Here is a 24481-nt window from a genome sequence, read left to right on the forward strand (position 1 = left end):
GGAGGAAACTCTGACAGGAAGAAGTCTGGAAGACCCAAAGCCACAACAGAATCATAAGACAAGTTTCTGAGAGTCAGCAGCTTGGTGATAGGAGGCTCACAGGATAGCAGCTTCAATCACAGCTTAATAGTGATTGTAGTAAGAAGTCTCAGTTTCAAATGTAAAGAGAAGACTTGGAGTTGCAGGTTTGACAGGTGGAGTTGCAGCAAGAAAGCCATTGTTAAGACGTAATAATAAGAAAAAGAGGGTGCATGGATGAGGGTATGATGGACTGATGAGTCAAAATTTGAAATCTTTGTTTCATCATGCAGGATTTATTTTACACCTTCGAGTAGGAGAAAGGATGGTTCCTCAGTGTGTGACATCAACTGTCAAACATGAAGGAGGAAGCGTGATGATCTGGGGCTGTTTTTCTGGATCCAGGGTCGGTGACTTGTACAGAGTAAGAGGAACCCTGAACCTAAACAGCTACCACAGCATTCTGCAGCTCCATGCAGTAACCTCTGATAGTTGGTCAGGGGTTCATCCTACAGCAAGATAATGACCCAAAACAGAAATCCAAGCTATGCCTGAACTACTTTAGGAACAAAGAACAAGATGGGAAGCTTGAAAACATGGAGTGGCAGCACAGACTCCAGACTTAAACCCCATGGAGATGGTTTGGGATGAACTGGACTGAAGAGTGAAAGCAAAGCAACCTACAAGTGCCACACATTTATGGGAACTTCTGCAACAGAGTTGGGAATAACATTCTGAAGAATATTTGATTTCCTTTGTGTAAAGAATGCCACGAGTGTGTTCAGCTGCTATATCTGCCAAAGGTGGTACTTTGAGGAGTCAAAAGTTTAGAATACATTCTGATTCCTAAATAGATTTTTTTGACTTAATTTGTTTATTTGTTCTATGCTTTCATTTCAGAGTACAATGAGATATTAACATGCATAATTTCCAATAACAAAATGGAAAAATTGCGGTGTTCTAAAACTTTTGAACAGTAGTGTATAAACTTGTATGCTTACTAAATATTCAGTTGCAATTTAAAAATCTCAATTGAAAAGTAACCCATTAGGTCCAATGACAGAACTTGAATTTTTTTCTGTTGCATCAGCAGCTGTAATGAAACAGAGCCTACGTGTAATTATTTGTGTATTGTAGCCTTATTATAGTTGCAGTTTAGCAGTCCACTGTAAAAACGGGCCCATATGAAATTTACTTAGAAATAATTGTGTAGAAATATACTTTTCAGTGCCACAAAGCAGAAGACACAAAATCACATTAAATACACTAATATGTTTCCTACTGATAAGTAGCTGACCGTGAACTCAAAATTGGAGTCCTGGAGGCATGTGACGTCATTACGTCGAACGTCGGTTTGTTTACTGCCTGAGCGTGGAGGGGGCGCTAGTGGCACAGATTTTTCATATTGTAAACACAGTGAATCTCTTCGCCCTCCGGACGAGGAGTACTTGCACAATGCAGTGGCACTGCGAAAACGGACACTGACAACCGTCCACACAGGAGAAGATCGACAAAACACCTCATGCGGTTTAATTTTTGACACCGTTGGACGTTGGAGCTCAATTTGAAAACATGGAGCTGATGCACCAACGTCCTCACCAGCAATGCTAATGTTAGCTCAGCTAGCCAGCAGCCTGCTAGACTTCGGCGTTTCATGTAGAAGAACTGAGTATCGTTTTTTTTTGCCTTGAAACTTGTGTTATTGTGTGCATAGCCAACAGCGTCGACTCTGTTACGGATGCGTACAAGATAAAGAACAAGTCTGTAGCAAATGTAAACGTTTCGCTGTCTCTATAGCTTGTTAGTTAGCAGCTGTTGTTATTGTTGGTGGAAGTGGTACAGTTAAGCTAGCCAGAGTGCTATCTGAGTATCTGTTGCTGAATGGGGTGGAGTTTTTGTTAGTGTTGCTCGTGGGTATCAGTTTCCAGTTGAGGAAGACGGTGTCAGACAAGATGGTGTTAAGGAGCTGCTGGAAATCTCGACATAAAAACAGCTCTAGACCTGCTCCTCGCTTGATCCGAGCTGGACTGGCAGCTCTGTTCTGGTTATGTGTGACCCAGTTAGCCTGCGGCAGTGGGGCGGTGGGGGAGACTAAAAATGTAGTCCAGAAAGATGCAGAGTTTGATGTCACCTATAATGACACGGTAACAAGTGAAAACCAGACCATCTATGCTTTCAATCACACGGTCTCCAGGAATAAGGTGAGTTTGCCTCGTCGGACTAGTAGATTTGTTTTTCACTTGATGATGCCAAGCAATGTTGACATTATCTCTTGTTCCTTTTCTAACTTTCAGACGGAGGGAGTGCGTGTGAGAGTGGATGTGTCGCCACAGAATTTGGAGAGTACTATTCTGTTTGTAGTGCGACAGAAACAAGCTGTACTTTCTTTTCAAGTCCCTCTTATTCTCAGAGGCCTGTGAGTAGCCCCACTTTCACATACATCACATGTAGACTGGAAGCATGATCCTTTTTTAAAAATCAAATAAACTCATGTAGATAGTAGCACCCAGAAACGATTCTGACCAACTAGCAATCAAACAATGTGTCTTGTATGTTACCTGAGGTTATCAGTAAAATACTCATTTGGCTTCTCTTTATTAACTGCCTGTTAACCTAAATCCTCTGAGATTTTAGTGCATAATATTCTAAAAGTAGTATTGCAGAGCTGGAACTAGCACCAATATGTTCTGTTGCCTTTGCAGTGTACAGTCTATACTTTTCCAAAATAGAGTTTGTAGTTAAATAGGGTGTATAGTGTATGCAGAATATGTTGCTGCTCCCAGCACAACCTTTATCCAGGAACACATTGCTTTGTCAGTCACATAGTGAAGATGCCAAACATACACTGATAATTGATGTTCTTTAGTTTTTAGATGTCGAATTGAGCCATGACACATTCAAATGTGTGACTTCAAGCTTGCAGTGTAACTTGTAATGACCTGCACTGTTTTCCATAACAAAACAGAAAGAAAGGGGAACACATTAGCTACAGATACAGATTTATGTCTTTAAGATTTTTTCACAATGCCTAAATTGACCACATCAGTTTGCCTATATGTCTAGGTTTTTTACTACACCTTACTGAATGTCCTTGTACTTAACAGCACATACATGTTATGTACATAAAGAAATAATCCAAGGTTCCTGTTAGGAAGTGTCTGTAGATCGTAAACAGCTAGGACTTCAGCTCATGTGATGGAGCTTCATTAATGCTAGCTGTGCTTGTTACAGAATTTTGTCGGAGGGCTGGTGAGACATGATGAGGCTTAGTTAGAAAGAATTGTGTTTCTATTCAGCAGTATTAAGATTAATTGATTTATTTTCTAGATAGAAAACTGCAAAATCACCTGCCTTTAATATCTTCTGGATTGTGCTTTGACTGTTATAGGACATGGAGCTTTTATTACCTGACTTAATAATATGGGATTTCATAGCACGTTGGGAGTTCAGAAATTTATTAGCCATTGGTCAATAGTCCATCTTTGGTGTGATTTGTCTTCCACACTCTAAAATAATTGTGCAATACTGGAATCACCTTGCAGTAGTCTTGCTTATGCAGTCATGTGGTCAGGCATGTTTTAGCAGATCACTAATGAACCTTGGACTTTCAGTTCCTCCCTTGTGGTCTGCCAGTGCAGATATTAGAGCGGTTTTACTGTAAATGACCTTTGTTTAAATGGCCTTACTGAAACTACTTCTATTTTATGTAGTTTCTGTCACATGCTGTTTTTAAAAGAACAAACTTCTGTGTTTTGAGCTTTACTGTATGCATTTAGCTTAAATAGGGTTATTGTTTTTTTTAAGAGAGGACTGAAGATAAATTATCTTGAAAGATCATCTCATTCTCAAACAAAAATTGCTATAATATTCAATATACTAGTCAAAATACAGGCTAATGTAAGATGTCAAACTGTTTGCTTTGATATCTTTTTTCATACGGTCACCTACCACTCCTTCAATGCTTCTAGCTGTGCCTCACAACAAGGGTGCCCTTGATAAATAATTCAATATAATTTGCTTCTAAGAAATAGAAACTTAACATGATAACAAAACTGAGACCTTCTGAATGCAAGCGTAAGATCTCTTGTATTCCCATTCGGTTTTTCATCCTCTCTGTCTCTGTGTGTCTTTCTCTCCAGCTACCAGAGGAAGTACCCTTACAATCATGTGGGCCGGACACTGTGCCAACCTCCAACCCGGGCCGCCTCTGAGACTCAGTACTTTTTTGTCGACGTGTCTACCCTGTCCGCTCAGGGTACCAACTATCAGCTCAGAGTCAGCCGTGTTGAGAGTTTCACACTGCAGTGAGTGATATCTGAGATAATAACACAAACATTTGCCCTCTGACTTTTTTTTTCTTTGTTATGTCATATCAACAAGTAGTTACTTGCTGGTATGTGTGACATGTTTAACCTGATTACAGGACGGACAAGAAATTCACCTTCACCGCATCACCATCCCAACCTCAGGTAATCAGCCTGATACCATATCTTTATGTGCTCATGACAGTAAGTGCTGCTTTGCAACGAGGATATTGACAAAGAGGTAGTGAGTCAGATGACGAGGAGCATGAGAGAAGCTGAGTAGAGTGCACTCAGAAAACAGGATGATATGAGCGGAGGGAATTTCTGGTTTTACACAGTTCAGGGTTTTGGTTCAGTTTTGTTTTTGGTATGTTCGGCTTTTCTGCAGATGCAAATACACTTCCGTTTTCTTTATGTCCTTTGATAGGACCTTAGATAACCCTTATAGTTCAACAAGTCAGCCAAGAAAGGAAATGTATATGTTTGATTTTGTCTGAATCTGTAAAATCATTGGTTTATTGTGTTGTCAGAAAATGCAACATGGTCCAGAGGTTGAAAAAACTACAATGTGCCTTCTTAATCCCATCCCAACCGCTTTCCTGACCATTTTCCTGTTCTCTCTCTTGTCCTTTCTCTCAGTATTTCAAGTATGTCTTTCCAGACGGAGTGGATACTGTGATCGTCAAGGTCAACTCAGACATGAACTTTCCCTGCTCCGTTATGTCCATCCAGGACATCCAGGTACAGTTATGTGTAACTCCTCTTAACATCCTGTCCCCTCACACCAGACTGCTGTTGTCCTTAAGAGGCCCTTTCCCTTGGCATTGTGGTCAGCATGCAGTAGCATCCTTGGGCCATGTGGGGGCATCATAGAGGCCATTGCAACAGATTCCTTGGAATCAAACATTGTCAATTTTATGATGTTTTGCAAAGATTCAACTTTTTCATACCTGTTTATATCACTTTGTCCTATTTTCTGTTATCCCATTCACAATATTAAAGGTAACCGCTCTTATCTTTAATCCTTTCTCCTTCAACTTCCTCTCACCCCAACCGGTACAGGCAGATGGTCACTCACCCTGAGTCTGGTTCTTTCATAGGTATCCTCCTGTTAAAAGGAGTTTTTCTCCCCCACTGTGTCCAAGTGCTTGCTCAATGGAAAATTGTGGGGTTTCTCTCTGTAATGTTGTAAGGACTAGACTTCATTCTTTTCACGTTCATGTGCACAAACTGGACTTTGAACCATGACACCCAGATGTTGTCAGTCTGTCTGCTATGAAGACAGTTGCATTTCCCCTCATATCAAACACATAAAAACACAAAGGGCTGTGTTTGGGCTTTTTTTTATAGGCTAAAGCAGCTAGTTCTTCATTGGAGGAAGTACACTATCAATGTAATTATCCCCAAGCTGTGTCAAACACAGTGGCACAAGATTTCTGGAGAATTTAGACTGTTCTACTGTGCTACGACACATCAATAAAATGCATGTACAAATAAATGCATTCTAAAAGCCAACAGGGGCCACTTTAATTGCAACTCTTTTATTGCTGAATTGTAAAGATGTGGATGATAGAAAATCTCCTTGTGCAGTCTGCCTTCGTAACAAGCATTTGTTTTCTTGACACGTGACATGTGCGATCAGCGTGCTTGCAGTCCACACAGTCACAAATTTTGGGCTGCATTCAAACCAAATTTATGCAAAGTGTACCACCGCAGACAGGAAAAGCATGAATTGGCCATACCATGTTAACGTGTAGCAAGTACTGAGATGACAGCTGTTGATTTGGTGCTATACATATACAGTGAATTGAACTGAGTTGATTCGTTGCTTCATGTTTCACATTTATTTTTTTCTCTCTGCCTTCCTTTCATTTCAGTGCCCTGTATACGACCTTGACAACAATGTGGCCTTTCTTGGGATGTACCAGACTATGACAAAAAAAGGTGCCATCACTGTGCAGGTAGTTTCTCACACACGGACACGTACATGTTGCTGAATGTATTGGAAACTGCTGTGACAAAGCCTGGTATAGATTTGAATAGAGAGCCGTTACCACACAGAGTCATATCATATCTCCTTGTGTCTCTTCCTGTCATCCAGAGAAAGGATTTTCCTCGCAACAGTTTCTATGTGGTGGTCGTGGTTAAAACAGAGGATGAGGCGTGTGGTGGGCCGCTACATTTCTATCCTCTGCGACCCGATGAACTGATTGATGCTGGCAACCGTACCAAAGTCCTTGATGTGGTGGTTTCTCCTGCTATCAACTGTGAGTCACATATGTACTAAAATGAGCGTTCAGTGCTGATACAGCCAGGTCCATAAAAATTTGGACATTGACAATTTTCAGCATTTCGGCTCTGTACACCACCACAATGGATTTGAAATGAAACAATCAAGATGTGCTTCAAGTGCAGATTTTATAGCTTTAATTAGAGGGTATTTACATACAAATCAGGTGAACAGTGTAGAAATTATAGCATATTTTATATGTGCCTTCCACCTTTTTAAAGGGACCAAAAGTAATTGGACAACTGGCTGCTCAGCTGTTCCATACCTAGGGATGTGTTATTTCCTCATTATGTAATTTACAAGGAGCAGATAAAAGGTCTAAAGTTCATTTCAAGCGTGATATTTGCATTTGGAATCTAGTGAGACCAACTCTCAGTATGAAGTCCAAAGAGATGTCACTGTCAGTGAAGCAAGTCATCATTAGGCTGAAATATCAAAACAAACAAATCAGAGAGATAGCAAAAGCATTAGGTGTGGCCAAATCAACGGTTTGGTACGTTATTATTTGGTACATAAAAGAAAAGAAAAAAGCACTGGTCAGCGCAGCAATGCCAAAAGACTCTGAAGACCACAGAAAACAAGTGGGTGTGGATGACAGAAGAATCCTTTCCCTGGTCAAGATAAAACCCCTCACAACAGTTGACCAGATCTCTCCAGGAGGTAGGTGTATCCGAGTCAAAGTCAACAATTAAGAGAAGTCTTCACCAGAGTGAATACAGAGGGTTCACCACAAGGTGTAAATCACTGGTGAGCCTCAAAAACAGAAAGGCCAGATTAGAGTCTGCCAAAAAACATCAAAAGGAGCCTGTGCAGTTTTGGAGCAACAATCATATGGACAGATGAGACAAAGATCAACTTGTAGCAGAATGATGGGAAGAGAGGAGTCTGTAGAAGGGAAGGAACTGCTCAACATCCAAAGCATACCACCTCATCAGTGAAGTATGGCGGTGGTAGTGGAATAGGGTGGGCATGTATGACTGCCAATGGTACTGGTTCTCTTATTGATTATGTGACTGCAGACCAAAGCAGCAAGACGAATTCTAAAGTGTTTCAGACAATATTATCTGCTCATATTTAGCCACATGATTAGAACTCATTGGACAGCACTTCACGGTGCAGATGGACAATGACCTCATGCATACTGTGAAAGCAACCAAAGAATTTTTTAAGGCAAAGAAGTGGAAAGTTCTGCAGTGACCAAGTCAATCACCTGACCTGAATCCAATTGAATATGTATTTCACTTGCTGAAGACAAAACTGAAGGGAAAATGCCCCAAGAACAAGCAGGAAGTGAAGACAGCAGCAGTAGAGACCTGGCAAAGCATCACCAGGGACGAAAACCAGCGTCTGGTGATGTCTCTGAGTTCCAGACTTCAAGCTGTCATTGATTGCAAAGGATTTGTAACTAAATATTAAAAGTGACAATTGATTTATGATTATGTTAGTTTGTCCAATTACTTTCTGTCCCATAAAAAGGTGGAGTGCACATATAAAATGTGTTCCTCCACCGTTCACCCGATTTGGATGTAAGTACCCTCAAATTAAAGCTGAAAGTCTGCACTTAAAGCACATCTGGATGGTTTCATTTCAAATCCACTGCGTTGATGTACAGAGCCGAAATGCTGAAAATTGTGTCAGTGTCCAAATATTTATATTTATTCTGTTTTCATTGTATACCATAAGTCAGGTGCTAAAATAATGGATGGAAATGCTGTTTCAAATATTTTTAGTGTTAGTCTATTGAATTTGCTGCCGTTGAGTAGAAACATGCAGTATATGTCTCTTTCACTTGTAACCTGCAGTGATGTTGCTGTATTGTTGCATCATGCAGTGCAATCAAGATCACGCAGTCTTTGAGAATAAACAGGCTTATACTAAATCCATCTTTCCACAGCGGAAGTGTACGTGATGGGCATGCTGTTCTGTCTGGGTATCTTCCTCTCTTTCTACCTACTCACCTTGCTGGTTGCCTGCGTGGAAAACAAGAGGTAAGAAGGTGCATTTGTCTGTGCAACCAGGAGTTTGTATAGCCACTACATACACACATCTCATTACTGAGGTATTTCATTCACATATTTGAAAGATCATTTGTTAGAAGTGAATAAAGTATATCTCTACATCTCTGGGGCAGACATTAATGTCAGTCTGATAGCAGTGGTGCTGCAGATTTTGTTCACAGTTTCCTTATTTTTTGTTTAGGCCTCAAAATTACATTCTTTTAAGTATTTTGGTGGAATTTAGAGAATTTTATATGTTTTCAGATGTGGATATTTTTGGATTTTCACCCTCTAGAAAACATCTTGTCTGGAAAGGCATTTTAAGTGTTCAGTATCTCCAGAAATATAACTCCACATCACCATTTTGACACATCAGAATAGCAGAAATGCATACATCCACACCTATACACTTACAGGAACTTTATGTACTAACCTTGTTTGAAAATTATGCACTTTTTTTCAATTTTGAGATTGGAAATTTTTGAAATATGAAAACATTTATCTCTGCCATTCCTCAAGTTCCCTCGCAACTGGATAGCCTTCCAGCCTCACAAGCAAGAGATAGACCCGGGTGCGACGTAACACTAATTCAAACTGTAATTGAGAGCTCCAGCTGTCATTCACATTTGCAGATTCTGTGAAGGTTAGAGAAATAGCAGCAGCTCATTGGTTTTCAGAATAAACAGCAGATTTAGAACTGGGCTAATACCAGGGGTGATACAGTCAGAGTGGCATGAACTATCTTTGCAGTATGTTGAGCTGAAAAAAAGACACATTTTGGAGGTATGTGAGATTCATTTGCTGCAATACAGATTTTCCCAGATGTGAAAAATACTAAATTATAAAAACTCAGTGTTTTATAGAACTTAGTTTTTGTCTCTAGTGAACACATGCAGATGAGGATGAAGACTGAACAAAATCTGATACACTGCAGCCACATGTTGACGCTGACACAGACAGACCCAATAGTCTTTGTCTCCGTGGAAGAGTCTGCATCTAGTTAAAGCGTTGTCTCCCAGTATTGGGGATCACAATGTTCAAATGTATATACTGTAAAGCATTGGTCCCACAACAACGCAGAAGGACTGAGCTTTAATTGAGAAATGTAGATTCATACAGCTGCACTGCAAGAATGATACTCTTCAGAATACAAATTACATTCATTTGCATCTTTTCCTCTCTGTTTCTACAGAATGAACAAAAAGAGAGCGGTGTTGGAGAATCCTGCTGACATGTCGCCTGCTGAGACAGGTAACCCAGCAACTAGCTACGATGGACTAGCCCATTAGGGGCTCTGTGGAGGGTGCGTGGACCGCACCATTTAAAAAAAAAAAAAAAAAACAACAAATCTATAAACCGATTTTGTTAATTAAATGCCACAATAAACAAGATGCTAAATTACACTTAACATGAAGTTCAACAACCATTTTCCATTAAGCTGTTATTGTAGAATTTAGCATTTCTTTCTATACTGAATGTATATCTTTCACTCTCTCCCTCATGCTAATGTCTGGTTCAGCCTCTCTACTGGGGAAGAACGGAGATGGTATAAATACAGTTACTCTCTTGTGCAATTACTGCCTTGTCTCACACTGTGCTGCTTGTCTGTAGATGTTTCGCATGCATTAGCTTGCTTAACTTAAACTGTCTTGCATTGTCAGCAACTTTGAAAAAAAGGAAGATAAAGTGATGTGATTGGCTACAGTCCTTTGTTGACTTTGTAGTAACAAATGTGCACTATTCCAAGACACAAGTTTTTATGACTTCAGAGAAATACAGATATATACTTACCTTGGTACATGTTAGGTAACACTATGACAGTTCTGTTGGCCCAAGAAACACATAAGCACATAATATTATCATCGAAGCTTAAGACTGCCCTAAAGTGTGTCTCTGTGTCTGCTCACTGCAGTGTTTGCTGATATGATTTGATTTTAAACAAGACAGTTACAGTCTTGGAACAGTTCACTTTCACTGCAGTAGTCAGAGCTCTCTGCAACAAGCCTCCTTCATTTGCATCCCGTTTGTCAATTTGTTGTTTTTTATTTTAGACTGGATGCTTGCATATGTTCATAGCTCCATCATCTCTCTGTTTATGGACTAACAATTCACCCATAGTGATTTTGTACTTTGCAGTATTAATATACTAACATGTACAGTGAAACCCGAAATTATTCATACCCCTAGCAAATTTTGGCTTAAAGTTACTTTTATTCAGCCAGCGAGTTTTTCTGTGGTTGGAAATGACACAGGTGTTTCCCAAGAGATAAGATGATGTACAAGAGACATCATTGTGGAAAAAATTATTTCTCAGCTTTTATTTACATTTAAAAGTAACTTTAAGTCAAAATTTGCTAGGAGTATAAATAATTTCGGGATTGACTGTGTTGGGGCTGGACCCGAATATCTGAATATTTGGTTGTGACGGTGGTATACGAATATTTATTTTGAGATCCGAATATTCAACTAGTCAATTCGTCTGTCCCCACATTGGACGTTACGATCCGAACTGGAACTGATCCGAATATTTGGATATTTGTCATTAATTGGGGCCGAATATTCGGAGCCCAGAAATTGCTGTTTGGGCCAGCCCTAGATTGTGTGTGTTGTAGTGATGCTTGTGATACTTGTTTGCTTATGTGAAATTTGTTAACATATACTCATTTGGAATTTGTAAATGCATTTGTTCTTGTCGCCACAGGCAAGACTCCAGCCTCACCATACGAATATGGCTCTTTTGGTGAGTTTGGGACAGTTGTGGTTATATTAATATCTTTATTGAGTGGTGATGGAATTAACTAACAATTGTCTTCCTCCCCAGCTGACAACGGCAGCACACTGAGTTCAGAGGCCATCACAGAAAGCGCCACATCGACTGACAACAACTATGGATACATGGGTATAAACCAACACAGACATACCACACACATAATCTAAGGCTCACTACTGTTACTCAGCTTTATGTCTTCACAGACTGTCTTGCAGTTGGTGTCTGTGCTAGCGGCTCCAGCCCCTCATCACTTTTCTGTGTGTCTTTGTTCATTAGGACAGGAGCCTTTCAAACGTCGACCAATATTCAATCACCTTCGCCACATAGCTGTACCCATTGGTGACACACTGCCGCATAATTGGCCAAATCTGCTCCCAGATTTGCTGCAAACCAATCAGCACTATGCTAATGATACATCAATCAAAGTAAATGCCAGGAAGTGGCCCGATTTTTCATGTGATTATATCTAAAGGAACAGCAAAATAATGTTATCAATGCGAAGATCAGAGCACCAACAATCATCCTAATTTTCTATTTTGAAAATTGTAAATTGGTCCTAAACGGTGTGATGTGTTTGAGCGTCTTTGCATCATCCTGCAATTTTTCTAAATCTAGTCGTCCTTCTAATTGCTAACATGGTCTGTCCAGTCAACTGAAAGTGTCTCTCCTCTCTCCCCCCAACAGAGCGATCATTGGACAGTGTTGGACGATCCAGGCACGAGTCTTTGAGCTCTGTGGAGGAGGATGACTATGACACGCTGGAAGACATTAATTCAGATAAAAACATTGTCCGCACCAAGGTATGCCTCAACTCTTTTACTCAGTACAGATTGTTACATTTTTGTCATAAAACCCCCGAAATGTTATCTCAAAAAATCCCTATTCAAGTGAATGTGCCAGATGTTTTGAGCTAGAGTGGAACTAATCCCCAACAAAATGGAGATCAGAGAATTTTCTTTATAATATGCCACCTGGCCCACAAGTTCACTGCAACAGACATCCATTTTTCACCAAATGTAGGAAAACTTGTCTTTTCTCTCAGAACCTAACTCTTTATGCTCCGCAGACCTGCACTTTTTTTTGCCAGAACCCTCAGAATGACAGAGCGCCATCCAGCTGCCCTATAAATTGCAGTACAATTTAACAATCCATTTTCACATTTGCTCCATTTTCGATGTTTTGACACCAGTGATGCAAACGTGGCACTAATGTGTACAGCAAAGTCTTGAAATGCTGACAGTGGTAAAACCTTGGTGAAAGGGGTTACGATTTTGGGATGAATAGCTGGAGGTCGAGACATACACTGCCTGTCGAAAAGTAAAAATCGCCACCTGGATTTAACTAAGCAAATAGGCAAGAGTCTTCCATCAGATTATTACTGCAGTGATGGATACGTTTCAGCTGCAACAATTTATTTAATCCTAGCTGATGCAGTGAGGAGCTTCTCATTTCTTAAACAACCATGTTGGAAGACATATCCTGTGGTCATAGAAAGGATGTTGATCTGTTTCAGAAGGGTCAAATTATTGGCCTGCATCAAGCAAAGAAAACTAAGGAGATTTCTGAGACTACTAAAATCGAGTTAACAACCCTCCAACGCATTATTAAAACCTGAAAGATAGTGGTGAAACATCATCTTCGAGGAAGAAATGTTGTCGGAACAAACTCTTGGATGATCATAGGAAATCAACAGTAGAACTCACGGCTATGTTTAATAGTGATAGTAAGAGCATTTCCACACGCACAATGCAAAGAGAACTCCGGGGATTGGGACTAAACAGCTGTGTAGCTCTAAGAACACAACTGATCAGTCAGGCTAATTAGAAAAAAACAAGCTTCATTTTGCTAGGTAGCATATAGCTTGGACTCTGCAGCACTGAAAGAAGGTCATGTGGTCTGATGAGTCCAGATTTACCCTGTTCCAAAGTGATGGGTAAGAAGAGAGGCGGATGAAGTGATGCACTCATCATGTCTCGTGCCTACCAGCCTGTGGGGGTTAGGGTTATGATCTGGGGTTGGTCAGATTCAGCAATGTTCTGTTTCCAAAGAAAGAGGTCAGCTGACTACCTGAATATACTGAATGACCGGGTCTTTCTATCAATGGTGTTTTTCTTCCCTGATGGCATGGGCATGTTCCAAGATGCCAGGATTCATTGGACTCACATTGTGAATGAGTGGATCAGGGAGCATCAGACTTCATTTTCACACATGGATTAGCCCTCACAGAGTCCAGACCTCAGTCCCACTGAGAATCTTTGGGATGTGCTGGAAAAGACTTTGTGCAGCGATCTGACTCTCCCAATATCAGTATAAGATCTTAGTAGAAAATTCATCAAACTCTGGACAGAACTAAATGCTATGACATTGCAGAAGGTTTTCGAAATGATGCCACTGTCATAGTCAAAGCTGAAGGCGGTCCGATGAAATATTAGTGTGTGACTTTCTTTGGACGGGCAGTGTATGTCAGTGAATTATAACTCTGGAAGAGTGCTGCAGGCACAATCACCATGGTAACCTGAAGGACGTGATCGTATAGCTGATGTACATCTTTATTTTTTATTTTTTTTAGCCTTTTGGCTTTATTGACAGGATGGTAAAGAGAGAAAGGCAGCTGTGGCTGTTGCGTCGGGGACTACAGCCCCTGTTTATGGGTCACCCACAAAACCTGTTGAGCTACCAGGGCACCCCAGCTGATGTACATTTAATAGTAAATGGCATACTTGACTAAAACACTGGGCGGACTTCGACACATTCCATGTATTTACACATTACAACCCATTAAACTTTAGATATAGTTTGGTCCAGTTTTACTCAGGAGTCATTTAGCAGTTCATTTCAGTTGGTGGGTTCCAGCAGAGATGTTGTCAGGAAGAGACTTGGTGCTTAAAGAATCCTACAACACTAAAAATGGTGGCTGTCCAACTCCCCTTCCCCCCCAAAAGCCAATCGTCTGCTTCGCAAAAGTCAAACAAGGAAACATCCATACAATCCATTTGTTACAATGAAGTAAGCACCTTGTTGTCAAACTGTGTGTGTGTAGTACAAGTGTAATATGGGAGAAAATGCTTTTTAAACCATTTGAGGCAAAATTTCCAAAGTTTTTTAGCTGTTTTTATCAGAAACAATTGTGTGTGTGTTGTGTTTGTGTGTATATATGTATCTACAAGCAGTAAGGGTGAAAACACACACAACAGCCTGACCGTAGGAGTTGTTACAGGTATATTAAGTGAAAACTGCTTTAATTTTAACTTTCTACAAACACTATATAAGAAAGCATACACACGTTTTCAAAGTAAAACCTCAAAGACAGTTACAGAGACTTAACAGTTCTGTCTAACAGTAGCATCTTTCCCACCACAATAACCAGCTAGTCAGCTTTGCTTATAATATCATACATTTTCACTGCATTAGTAGCAGCATGTAATGATGTTCAAATGTTACCATTTCTTTTGATGTCTGTATTTAACTAATGACTGTCAGTAATAATTGTTGTCTTTTTGTTACAGAAGTTTCTTTGTGTGTCTGACCTGGCCCGCAAAGACAAGAGGGTCCTCAGCAAGAAATACCAAATCTACTTCTGGTGAGGACACTGGTTAAACTGGGAATGACCATTAAAGACTGAAATCATCGAATCACTAACAAAGAGTTTTTGACGTTAAGTCCAGGTTGAATTGATCCACTGTTAATTAACCAACACTGTTAATGACATTTTGTTACCTGAACCATGTCATCTAAAATCTATGAATGATGTGTTGAAGCCATGTGCAACATGTGTCCATTAGTCTGAAAGTCTGATTGTCTTCTCTTCAGGAACATTGCTACTATTGCTGTTTTCTACGCTCTGCCAGTCATCCAGCTGGTCATCACCTATCAGACGGTACGTTGATGACAAATATTCCAACAGCACGATGACACTAAAATTGTGTTGACAGACACAAAATCCACCAACACGTTTATATATCTTGCTCTCTGTTCTTCAGGTTGTCAATGTTACAGGAAATCAGGACATCTGCTACTACAACTTCTTGTGTGCCCACCCGCTCGGTGCTCTAAGGTGTGTCGTCAGCACTGAGTGCATTATTACAGCAACAATGTAAATATTAGATGATTTCCGTTTGTGTGAAAGTGTGTCATGACTCTCTCTTACCTGCTGTCCGACGCAGTGCATTCAACAACATCCTCAGTAATCTTGGTTACGTGATGCTGGGACTCCTCTTCCTCCTTATCGTCCTCAAGAGAGACATCGTCCACAACCGAGCTCTGGTCCGCAACGACCTCAACGCGTTGGTGAGGCACATACACACTAGTATAGCTGCAATACAGTCAGTGTCTTTTTTCAAGATATCACTATCACTCGACTGAATGATCTTTAATGACTGAAAACATGAGGTTGTTATTACTGTTTAGAATGAAGTAGGGCTGCAACTATCAATTATTTCAGTAATCAAGTATTCTATCGATTATTCTGGTGATTAATGGAGTAATCGGATTCTGTACTAGGCATGTGCATTACGGCATCAAAAGTGGAAGTAAGCACGCTGTGTATATATATATATATATATATGGGTATTAAACTTAAACAGGGGTATTAAACTTAAACTAAAGCCATGGGAACCCATGTGTATTTAGTTTGTGATGCAGAAATCGCATAAATATGTTTTTATGTTTGGTCTGTTTAAACTGCTGCTACTGCAGCTGATAGAACACAAATAAGAAAACTGATCAGTTTATTAGTATCTATTACAGAGAATATTCAATCAATAATGTTAGTTTCACTTTGATTTGGCCACAAATTAAAGTGATTTCTTTCATTATGAGACAGTGTCAGACCTACATGCACTTCAGTACAATATCATGTTTGAATATATGAAGTTTGACAGTTTTTTTATGCAGCTGTCTGATATCAATAATCAGCTGCATTGATCGGTAAAATAAATGCACGTTTAACAGTTTTCTACCAGCATTAATGTCTTACATAATTTCCGGTAGCAGCTTTTTTACCGTCATAAATTTTTATGTTCCTCATTGTTTTCCATTAAAACAACCTCTTTGCGATCGGTCCATTTTGTGCAGAAAATGAGTCAAATGATGCGTTAAAAGCTCCTGTTTGTGTGGACGAGTTTGAAGCAGAAAGTCTGAGTTAACAGAGAAAGTTGAAAACCACCGTCATACCTGTTAACTGTGACTGAGATTTTAGTGTTTGTTGACACACACAAAGAAAGTCTGACTATATTAAACTGTCTTCATAGTTCAGCCTCTGATCTGCTAAACTGACGCCGTAAACACTAGAAAAGCTGCGCCAGTTACAATAGAAGCATACCGTCAAATGTAAAATCCCCTTATAATTTATTGATTATAGGTCTGAGTCCATATAGGATGAAGTCTGGGTATGTAGTGGATTAAACAAAGTCTTGATTCAGAGAATTTTGCCTCGAAGAATCGTTTCAGTCTTTCAATAAAGTAAAGCAGTGAGGGCATGAGGGCATTGTCATAGTTAACACTGAGTAGTAAGATCTGTGTCTGTGCTGCATGAGGTGCCTGGACTGTACTTTTTTTTTTTTTTTGTTCTACTTTATCAATCAATTATCAGGTCAATCATGTCTCTTTCTGCCTGTCACCTTCAGGAGTGCGGTATCCCAAAGCACTTTGGTCTGTTTTATGCCATGGGAACTGCTCTGATGATGGAGGGCTTGCTCAGTGCCTGTTACCACGTCTGTCCCAATTACACTAATTTCCAGTTTGGTAAGGCTGCTTGCTTTACTACTAAGACTCGACATGGCAACTCTTGTTTTCTTGTGGCAGAATCATCAGTGTGACTGTACGGGGTAAAATGTATCCGGTATACAGATGGTGTGTGAGAATGTGTGTTAATGAGAAACATGTTGTAAAGCACTTTGAAGCCTAAGGTCAAAAACGGTGCTATTTTTACTGTTTAATTCCAAAATATGCAATAAATATAAAGACAGTAAATCTGACCTATAAGTCAGTAACATCAATCTGCAACAACTTTGATACTATTCTTTTCTATTTTTGACACTGACAGTGAAATGTGCATGTTGTAATGTTATCCTCCTCGTCTGCAGACACCTCCTTCATGTACATGATCGCTGGTCTGTGTATGTTGAAGCTGTATCAGAAGAGACACCCAGACATCAATGCAAGTGCTTACACTGCCTACGCCTGCCTGGCCGCCGTCATCTTCTTTTCTGTGCTGGGAGTGGTACGTACACACAACAACAACAACACATGACACAGCAGACACGGTTCAGGTTAAACGTTCGAAAATATGCACAAATTTTTGGGGACAGCCTCTGGACAAGTGGTTCAAAGCACAGTCAGGGATCATTTTCTGCTTGTTATTCTTCTGGTTTCTGCCACATTTCATGCCCGCCTCTCTTGTGTCAACACAAACACAATTTACAATGACGATGCTTTTATGTTTTTCAGGTATTTGGGAAAGGAAACATGGCCTTCTGGATCGTTTTCTCGGTGATCCATATTCTGGCCACGCTCCTCCTCAGCACACAGCTCTACTACATGGGTCGATGGAGACTCAGTAAGATCACAGCGAAAAACAAGAACGATTTGAAATTAGTTCTGAATCAGTTGCAGTCTAAGTTTCCTATTTAACATTTTTTCTCTGTGTTCAACAAAGTGCAAAAATATTTTAGTTAATTTATCAATATCATATTTTAGAGTTTAGTAACAGTGAAACATTTTGTGTTCCAGTAGCTCTCTTCAACTATTAATAGTATTATGCAGTGAAACACTATGAACTAGACAAAGGCATTCCTGTTTGAAGTAATGTCACAGCTTAACTCTGAACTATACAGATGTAAATATATCTGCTGTCTTCCTATGTATGTACTTGCATAGATTATTTGGAATTTTCAAAAAGCATTTTATTATAATCTTACCAGTATTTTTTGGCACTGTGCTATCCTGATTGATACATAGAAACAGAGAAAGTAGGACATTTTTAGATGTTACCTAGAATTCTGTTGTCACCAGGTGTGAGTTTGATCACTCTAGATCAAGTCAATCCAGATGTAGCTCATACATTCTGTTAGGAAGTGTAACGTTCTGAAAGTTGTCATCTATTGATCAATGAATCATCATATTGAATGTACAGTGTAGCTGGAGATTATTCAGAACGCCCCATTCATCATGTGAATATGGTTTTAATGTAGCTTATTTCCCTGTTATTGACATTGTTGTCATGGCAGCCTGAGCTGCTGGACAGAGTGGTGGATGTTGTCGAAGTCAAGCAGTAAACATAACAGCAGAGAAATATTGCTATCAGCTTCTGAGTTGCAGGTACATAATGTGCTTCCAGAGTCAGAAATACATAAATATGCCATTTCTAATACTAGGCTTAAGTGTATTTTGACTGTCTCAGTTGACTTGATCTTGAATGTTTGTTCCTGAAAGTGAGTTTATTAAATGCTACTTTGTGCTTGCCAAGCATTCTAGGCCTCTGAAAGTAATCATGAATAAGATGCAGTTCTTTGAGCAATGACTCTGAAAACACCTGCTCAGTACTAAAGCTTGACTGCAGCTGAATCAGTCCAGGATGTTAACATCTTTGTCTGTCATCAAAATTCATGAATGTTACTATGCTTGTCACTGTGGCTGTAACTTTACAGATTTAGAAAAATCTCTGATATATTGTCTTTAATTTACACTACCAGTGGACACACTTTCTCATTCAATGGTTTTTATTTAATTATTTTATACATTGTCAATTAATACTGAAGACATCAAAACTATAGAAGAATAATATGGAATTACATTGTAAACAAAAAAGTGTGAATCTTTAGCATTAATCTACAATGTAGAAAATAATACGAATAAATAAAAAGCACTGAATGAGAAGATGTGTCCAAACATCTGACTGGTAGTGCATCTATTTTTTATTTTAGTACATGATATAATGTATTGCTATGGATTTAATACAGTTGAAGCATTTTGTTTCATTTGATGTTTAAGCAGCAGTTTAGAATAGGATTCCCTGCACTTTTAATTTCTTATCATCTCGTTCCTTTCTGTACATTTTTGTGTGCCAGACGCTGGGATCCTGCGCCGGATGCTACACATCATCTACACAGACTGCATCCGACAGTGCAGTGGACCCATGTATATTGTGAGTAATCAGAAAGCTCAGTATCATCATAATGGAGAGCTATGAAGTTATGTTAAATACTGGTTGGTACAGTATGCAGTAATTAATCCATCTTATGTTGACGAATCCTGAATATCTGCCTGTGAATCATCTAATCTTTCCTGTGTGTCTGTTAGGATCGTATGGTTCTGCTTGTGATGGGGAACATCGTCAACTGGTCTCTGTAAGTAAACAGTGTGCTTGTTCTGGTAGCTGTTGTCGTCTAGATTTGCAGAATGCAGAAGCAACAGATGAGATATTTACCTTCCTCTCTGTGCAGGGCTGCCTATGGCCTCATAGAGAGACCTAATGACTTTGCCTCCTACCTGTTGGCCATCGCCATCTGCAACCTGCTGCTCTACTTTGCCTTTTACATCATCATGAAGGTGTGTGTTTTCAGCGCCTCCATTGCATGCGAGTAGCATTTAGATGTAAAAATGTTCAGTACACTTTAAGTTAGTTATCTCCTTTGTGTGTGTTTAGCTGCGGAGTGGGGAGAGGATCAAGTGTCTGCCGTTGGTGTGTATTCTCTTTACGGCCGTCGTATGGGGCTTCGCGCTGTATTTCTTCTTCCAGGGTCTCAGCACCTGGCAGGTCAGTAACTCATCATCACTTTAGATTTTGGCTCATGAGAGTACACTTTTACATATTGTTATTAATATTATTGTTGTCTATCCATTATCTATACACCGCTTAATCTTCGTTTGGGTGGGGGGCTGGACTCTATCCCAGCTGACATAGGGTGAAGGCAGGGGACACCTGTACAGGTCACCAGTCCATCACAGGCTATCACAGGGCTACACATGGAGACAATCACACTCACATTCACACCGACAGACAGTTTAGAGTTATCAATTAACCTCAGCATGTTTTTGGACTGGGAGAAAGCCGGAGGACTCGGAGAAAACCCACTCATGCACAGAGAGAACATGCAAACTCCATGCAGAAAGATCCCTGGCAGGAATGCGAACCTGGAATCTTCTAGCTGCAAGGCGACAGTGCTAACCAGTGAGCCACTATGCAGCCTATTATTATTATTATTATTATTGTTTTTGTTTTAATGATATAAACTGTTGGATGGCACAAAACCTCTTAGAATTAAACAACTCCAAATCAATTCAATTTTATTTATATAGCGCTAATTACAGGTCAAACTGTCTCAAGATGCTTTACAGAACCCATATGAACCCCCAGAGCAGCCAAAAGGCGACAGTGGCAAGAAAAACACCCTTTTAACAGGGAAGAAAGCTTGAGCAGAACCCGGCTCTTTATGTGGGGGGACCCATCTGTCTGCTGGCCGGCGGGTTGAGAGGGACAGAAGAGGTAGAAGGGTAGAGGGGGAGGGATGGGAGAAGAGGAGGGTGGGGAACAAGGAACATATAACACACAGTTGGATACACGTATGATAACCTAGATGATACATACAAGGTACAAGCTAACATTGAAATTGATTCATAGTTTACTGTTATGATGTACGGCTCTGGCATTAAATATACTACATATATAGCTGGTAGTAAAATTCAAGCAGTGTGTAGATGAGCATATCAGGTATAGTGAGGTTGATGCAGAGTAGATTGGTAGAAATGGGCAGCTGGAAGCAGTGGGCTGGAGGAAGGTCAGCAGCAGCATCCCACAGTGGACATGATGGAGACTAAGCCAGTTGGTGGGACAGCAGCCACAGATCAGAAGCATCCAGCTCTGGGACCAGGGACACTCGGAGAAAGGACACAGGAGGAAACTGAGTGAATGCAATGCAATAATGGTGAATATAGTAAATACATAGGTAGTTATAGAAGGGCTCAGTGCATCCAGAGAGGTCCCCCAGCAGCTTCGGCCTATAGCAGCATAACTAGGGGCAGAACTAAGGAACGTTAAAGTCAGTAGTGCAAATGAAGACTCCAAGTGACCCCCTCAGGGTCACCTGAGTCAGCCCTAACTATAAGCTTTGTCAAAAAGGAAGGTTTTAAGCCTGGTCTTAAAAATAGAGATTATTGAACCCAAACTGGGAGCTGGTTCCACAGGAGAGGCGCCTGATAACTGAAGACTCGAAATCATACTTCTCAACCCTCCAAATCCCCACAACAGCCTCACTGCCAACATCCACGGTCCACTATCCACAAATGTAAAGCCCGTTCCACAAATCTAGGCATCCTGTTTGATTCTGACCTCGGTTTCACGCTCCACATCAGTAAAGTCATCCAGCCCCGCTTCCTCCAGATTAGAACCACTGCCAGAATCAAACCGATCCTCCCTCAGTCAGACCTTGAAAAAATCAGCCATGCCCTCATTTTTTCCCATCTCCATTACTGTAACTCCACAGTAATCCCTCTCCCGCCTCCAACTGGTCCAGAACGCACCAGCTAGGCTTCTTACTGGTTTTAACAGACGACATCTCCCCTATTCTGCTTCTCTTCACTGTCTCCCTGTCTGTTTTAGAATTGATTTTAAGATTTTACCGATTACTTTTAAAGCTTGCCAGGGCCTTGTCACCAGCTATATTTTAGACATGTTAACCCCATACATCCCCTTGCGCAGCCTTAAATCCTCGGGTGGGTCCCTCTTGATCATTCCAAAGTCGAAGCTTCAGTCCACGGGTGACCAGACCTTCTCCATCAGGGCCCCTCGGCTTTGGAATGACCTGCCTGAGGAGATAAGGCTCGCCCAATCAGTAACTTCTTTTATATCACTTCTTAAAACCCACTTTTATAGTCTCGCCTTCAAGTAAAGTTCTCTTTTATTTCTTTTATCAGTCTGCCTTTTTATCCCTTTTAAAATTTTCACTGCTTGTAGTCCCTCTTTCTAACCTCCTGATCTTAGTTTATTTCTATCTTTATTTTCTCTTCAGTTTCTCTTTTAACCCCCAGATGTGATGTGGTCCATTTAACCAGCTTTAATTAGCTATCCATTCTGTATATTTTTGTCATTTTTTTTATGTTCTCCCTTTCAAAGCACTTTGTGAATGTTCTTCTTAAAGGTGCTAGGAAAATATAGTTACTATTTTTATTATTATTGTACTTCCATGTACTGAATCTGCATTTCTCTCTCCTGACAGAAAACTCCAGCAGAGTCTCGTGAGCACAACAGGGACTGCATCCTCTTGTTCTTCTTTGACGACCACGACATCTGGCACTTCCTCTCCTCCATCGCCATGTTTGGATCCTTCCTGGTATGCACATTTAAACTGGAAACTATTTTGCTGAGCTTTCATAAAAGAATTAAAATGAGCCACTGAGTGTGTCATTAGAGCGCCAGCATCTCAGACCGAAACAAACAGGTGTATTGGACACACCTGCGTTCACTTTCATTTACAAATGACAAGTAAACTAAAGGTGATCCAGACACAAACACTGGCCCACCCTCATGTAGTAGCTTGGTTTGCTCCAGTCCAGATGTGTCTCTTTCACCGTGAGCCCTTGACACAGAGCAGAAAGGTCAAAAGCCACCGTTTTGAATGCCATGTAGGTAACTCTCTTTTAACCTGCTTGAGCACAGCTGACCTGCTCCGGAGTAGGTTGTTTAGTTTCGGATTACAGTCATCTGTAACACCACTTCTTTTCCTGATGATTCTCTTTGAGCAACTCAGATTCTCAGCTGAGGGAATACATTTCAACCTTTTTGAGCTTTGCGTTCGTAATTCCTGTGATCGAAGCTGTGCAGTTACAAACTGTATGTGTTGCATTGCCGTGAACATACATGCACTAAGTTGGTGATTTACAAAACGCATAAACATGTTGCTTGGTCCTGATTCGCTGCCAAGTTTTAAACTGCTGGTACTGCAGCTAATAGAGCACAGATTAATGGTCTGTTGGTATTTATTATAAAGTAATCAATTAAGACAATTAGGTTAACTTTGATTTGTCCACAATACTTGATTATTGGTCACCATCACACCTAAGTGCACTTCTTCAATATATATTCAACCAAAATGTCCTCCTCTCCAACAGTACTTTTTACCGTAATAAAGGTCTGTTCTTTTGTTCCCTCTTAGGTCCTCCTGACCATGGACGACGACCTCGACACCGTCCAGAGAGACAAGATTTACGTCTTCTAGATCCGTCAGATCTTCTGTGAGGAGCTCAGCTCTTCCTCACCGCCTTATCATCCTTCTCTTCGTCCGCGTCTCCATGTTTTCAAAAAGCACAGCCAGTAGCCTGGTACTAGGGCTGTCAATGAGCGCATGTCTGCCTCTCACAGCCAATCAGCCAGTAAGGGAAGAGCGGTAGCCCCTCCCTCTACCTGTACGGACACTTATGTGCCAAGCCAGAGCTGGATCAGTGATGCTGAAGTGTTTTGTCCTTTTGCTGCCATCATCGATGTAACTGTTGTAATCAATGTTTACTCACTGCTGATGATGAAGATAACAATGTGCACACTTGCTAAACGAAAACTGTCCAAGTTAACTTATTTTATATTGTCTACATTTTGTTTGACCCATGAGTCAGCAATGTATTTTGAAATTCCTGTTTGTATGCTGTTTATATGCTGTGTGAGTGAGTGTGTGTGTTTGTACAGAGGTGTGTGTCTGTTTACAAATATAATTGTGAGAACATGAATGCTGTCCAGTCTGTCAGTGGCCTTCAATGTCCTAATCTTGTTAGTCACATACTGTGCTCTGATTGGTCAGATCCTCGACCTAGCTGTCCTTCTCATTGGAGAATATTGATGATTGTATTTACTTCTTGACTGCCCTCAAGTGTGACTGCGAAGGTATTTTTTGCAAAGTACTGTATGAAAAAAAGTTTTTGATGTCAAAAATTGCAATGAGCAGTTACTGAATAAAGGTCTTTTCAGAAATGTGGTCTTTTTTCATTGTTGGCGATAAGTGCTGCCTTTAAATGGGAAGAATTCAAACCAATGGCGCCCCCTTGTGGTGTTTACGACCTCAGAACTGGAAATTTTGTAAAAGTTTATGCTGTAGTTTTGGTCAAATGCAACGTTTGT

The 24481-nt window shown here is 40.3% G+C and overlaps 1 protein-coding gene across 4 annotated transcripts; it reads left to right on the top strand.

Annotated features, from left to right (window-relative positions):
- Positions 1-1416: 1416 nt before the first annotated feature.
- On the top strand, positions 1417-24334 carry sidt2 (SID1 transmembrane family, member 2). Of its 4 annotated transcripts, XM_023279165.3 has the most exons (27): positions 1417-2219; positions 2313-2434; positions 4158-4322; positions 4442-4487; positions 4962-5063; positions 6200-6283; positions 6424-6589; positions 8507-8600; positions 9802-9860; positions 10129-10155; positions 11311-11349; positions 11431-11508; positions 11656-11718; positions 12064-12179; positions 14886-14959; positions 15190-15256; positions 15360-15433; positions 15543-15666; positions 17004-17121; positions 17463-17599; positions 17827-17935; positions 19446-19522; positions 19678-19724; positions 19821-19926; positions 20024-20134; positions 22593-22706; positions 23529-24334. In XM_023279165.3, the coding sequence occupies exons 1-27, from the start codon at positions 1971-1973 to the stop codon at positions 23589-23591; spliced, it is 2631 nt and encodes an 876-aa protein (XP_023134933.2). In that variant the 5' UTR covers positions 1417-1970; the 3' UTR covers positions 23592-24334. The 4 variants fall into 4 exon arrangements, with proteins under 4 accessions (XP_023134933.2, XP_023134934.2, XP_023134935.2 ...); XM_023279166.3 differs by lacking the exon at positions 10129-10155; XM_023279167.3 differs by lacking the exon at positions 11656-11718 and having other exon boundaries at positions 1418-2219.
- Positions 24335-24481: the final 147 nt, after the last annotated feature.

This window comes from Amphiprion ocellaris, chromosome 7 (assembly GCF_022539595.1).
Source record: "Amphiprion ocellaris isolate individual 3 ecotype Okinawa chromosome 7, ASM2253959v1, whole genome shotgun sequence".
Classification (NCBI taxonomy): domain Eukaryota; kingdom Metazoa; phylum Chordata; class Actinopteri; family Pomacentridae; genus Amphiprion; species Amphiprion ocellaris.

Coding starts and splice junctions, on each gene's coding strand:
- sidt2 (XM_023279165.3), top strand. CDS start 1,971: ATGGTGTTAAGGAGCTGCTGGAAATCTCGACATAAAAACAGCTCTAGA. Junction 2,435..4,157: donor CCTCTTATTCTCAGAGGCCT/GTGAGTAGCCCC, acceptor CTTTCTCTCCAG/CTACCAGAGGAAGTACCCTT. Junction 4,488..4,961: donor CATCACCATCCCAACCTCAG/GTAATCAGCCTG, acceptor CCTTTCTCTCAG/TATTTCAAGTATGTCTTTCC.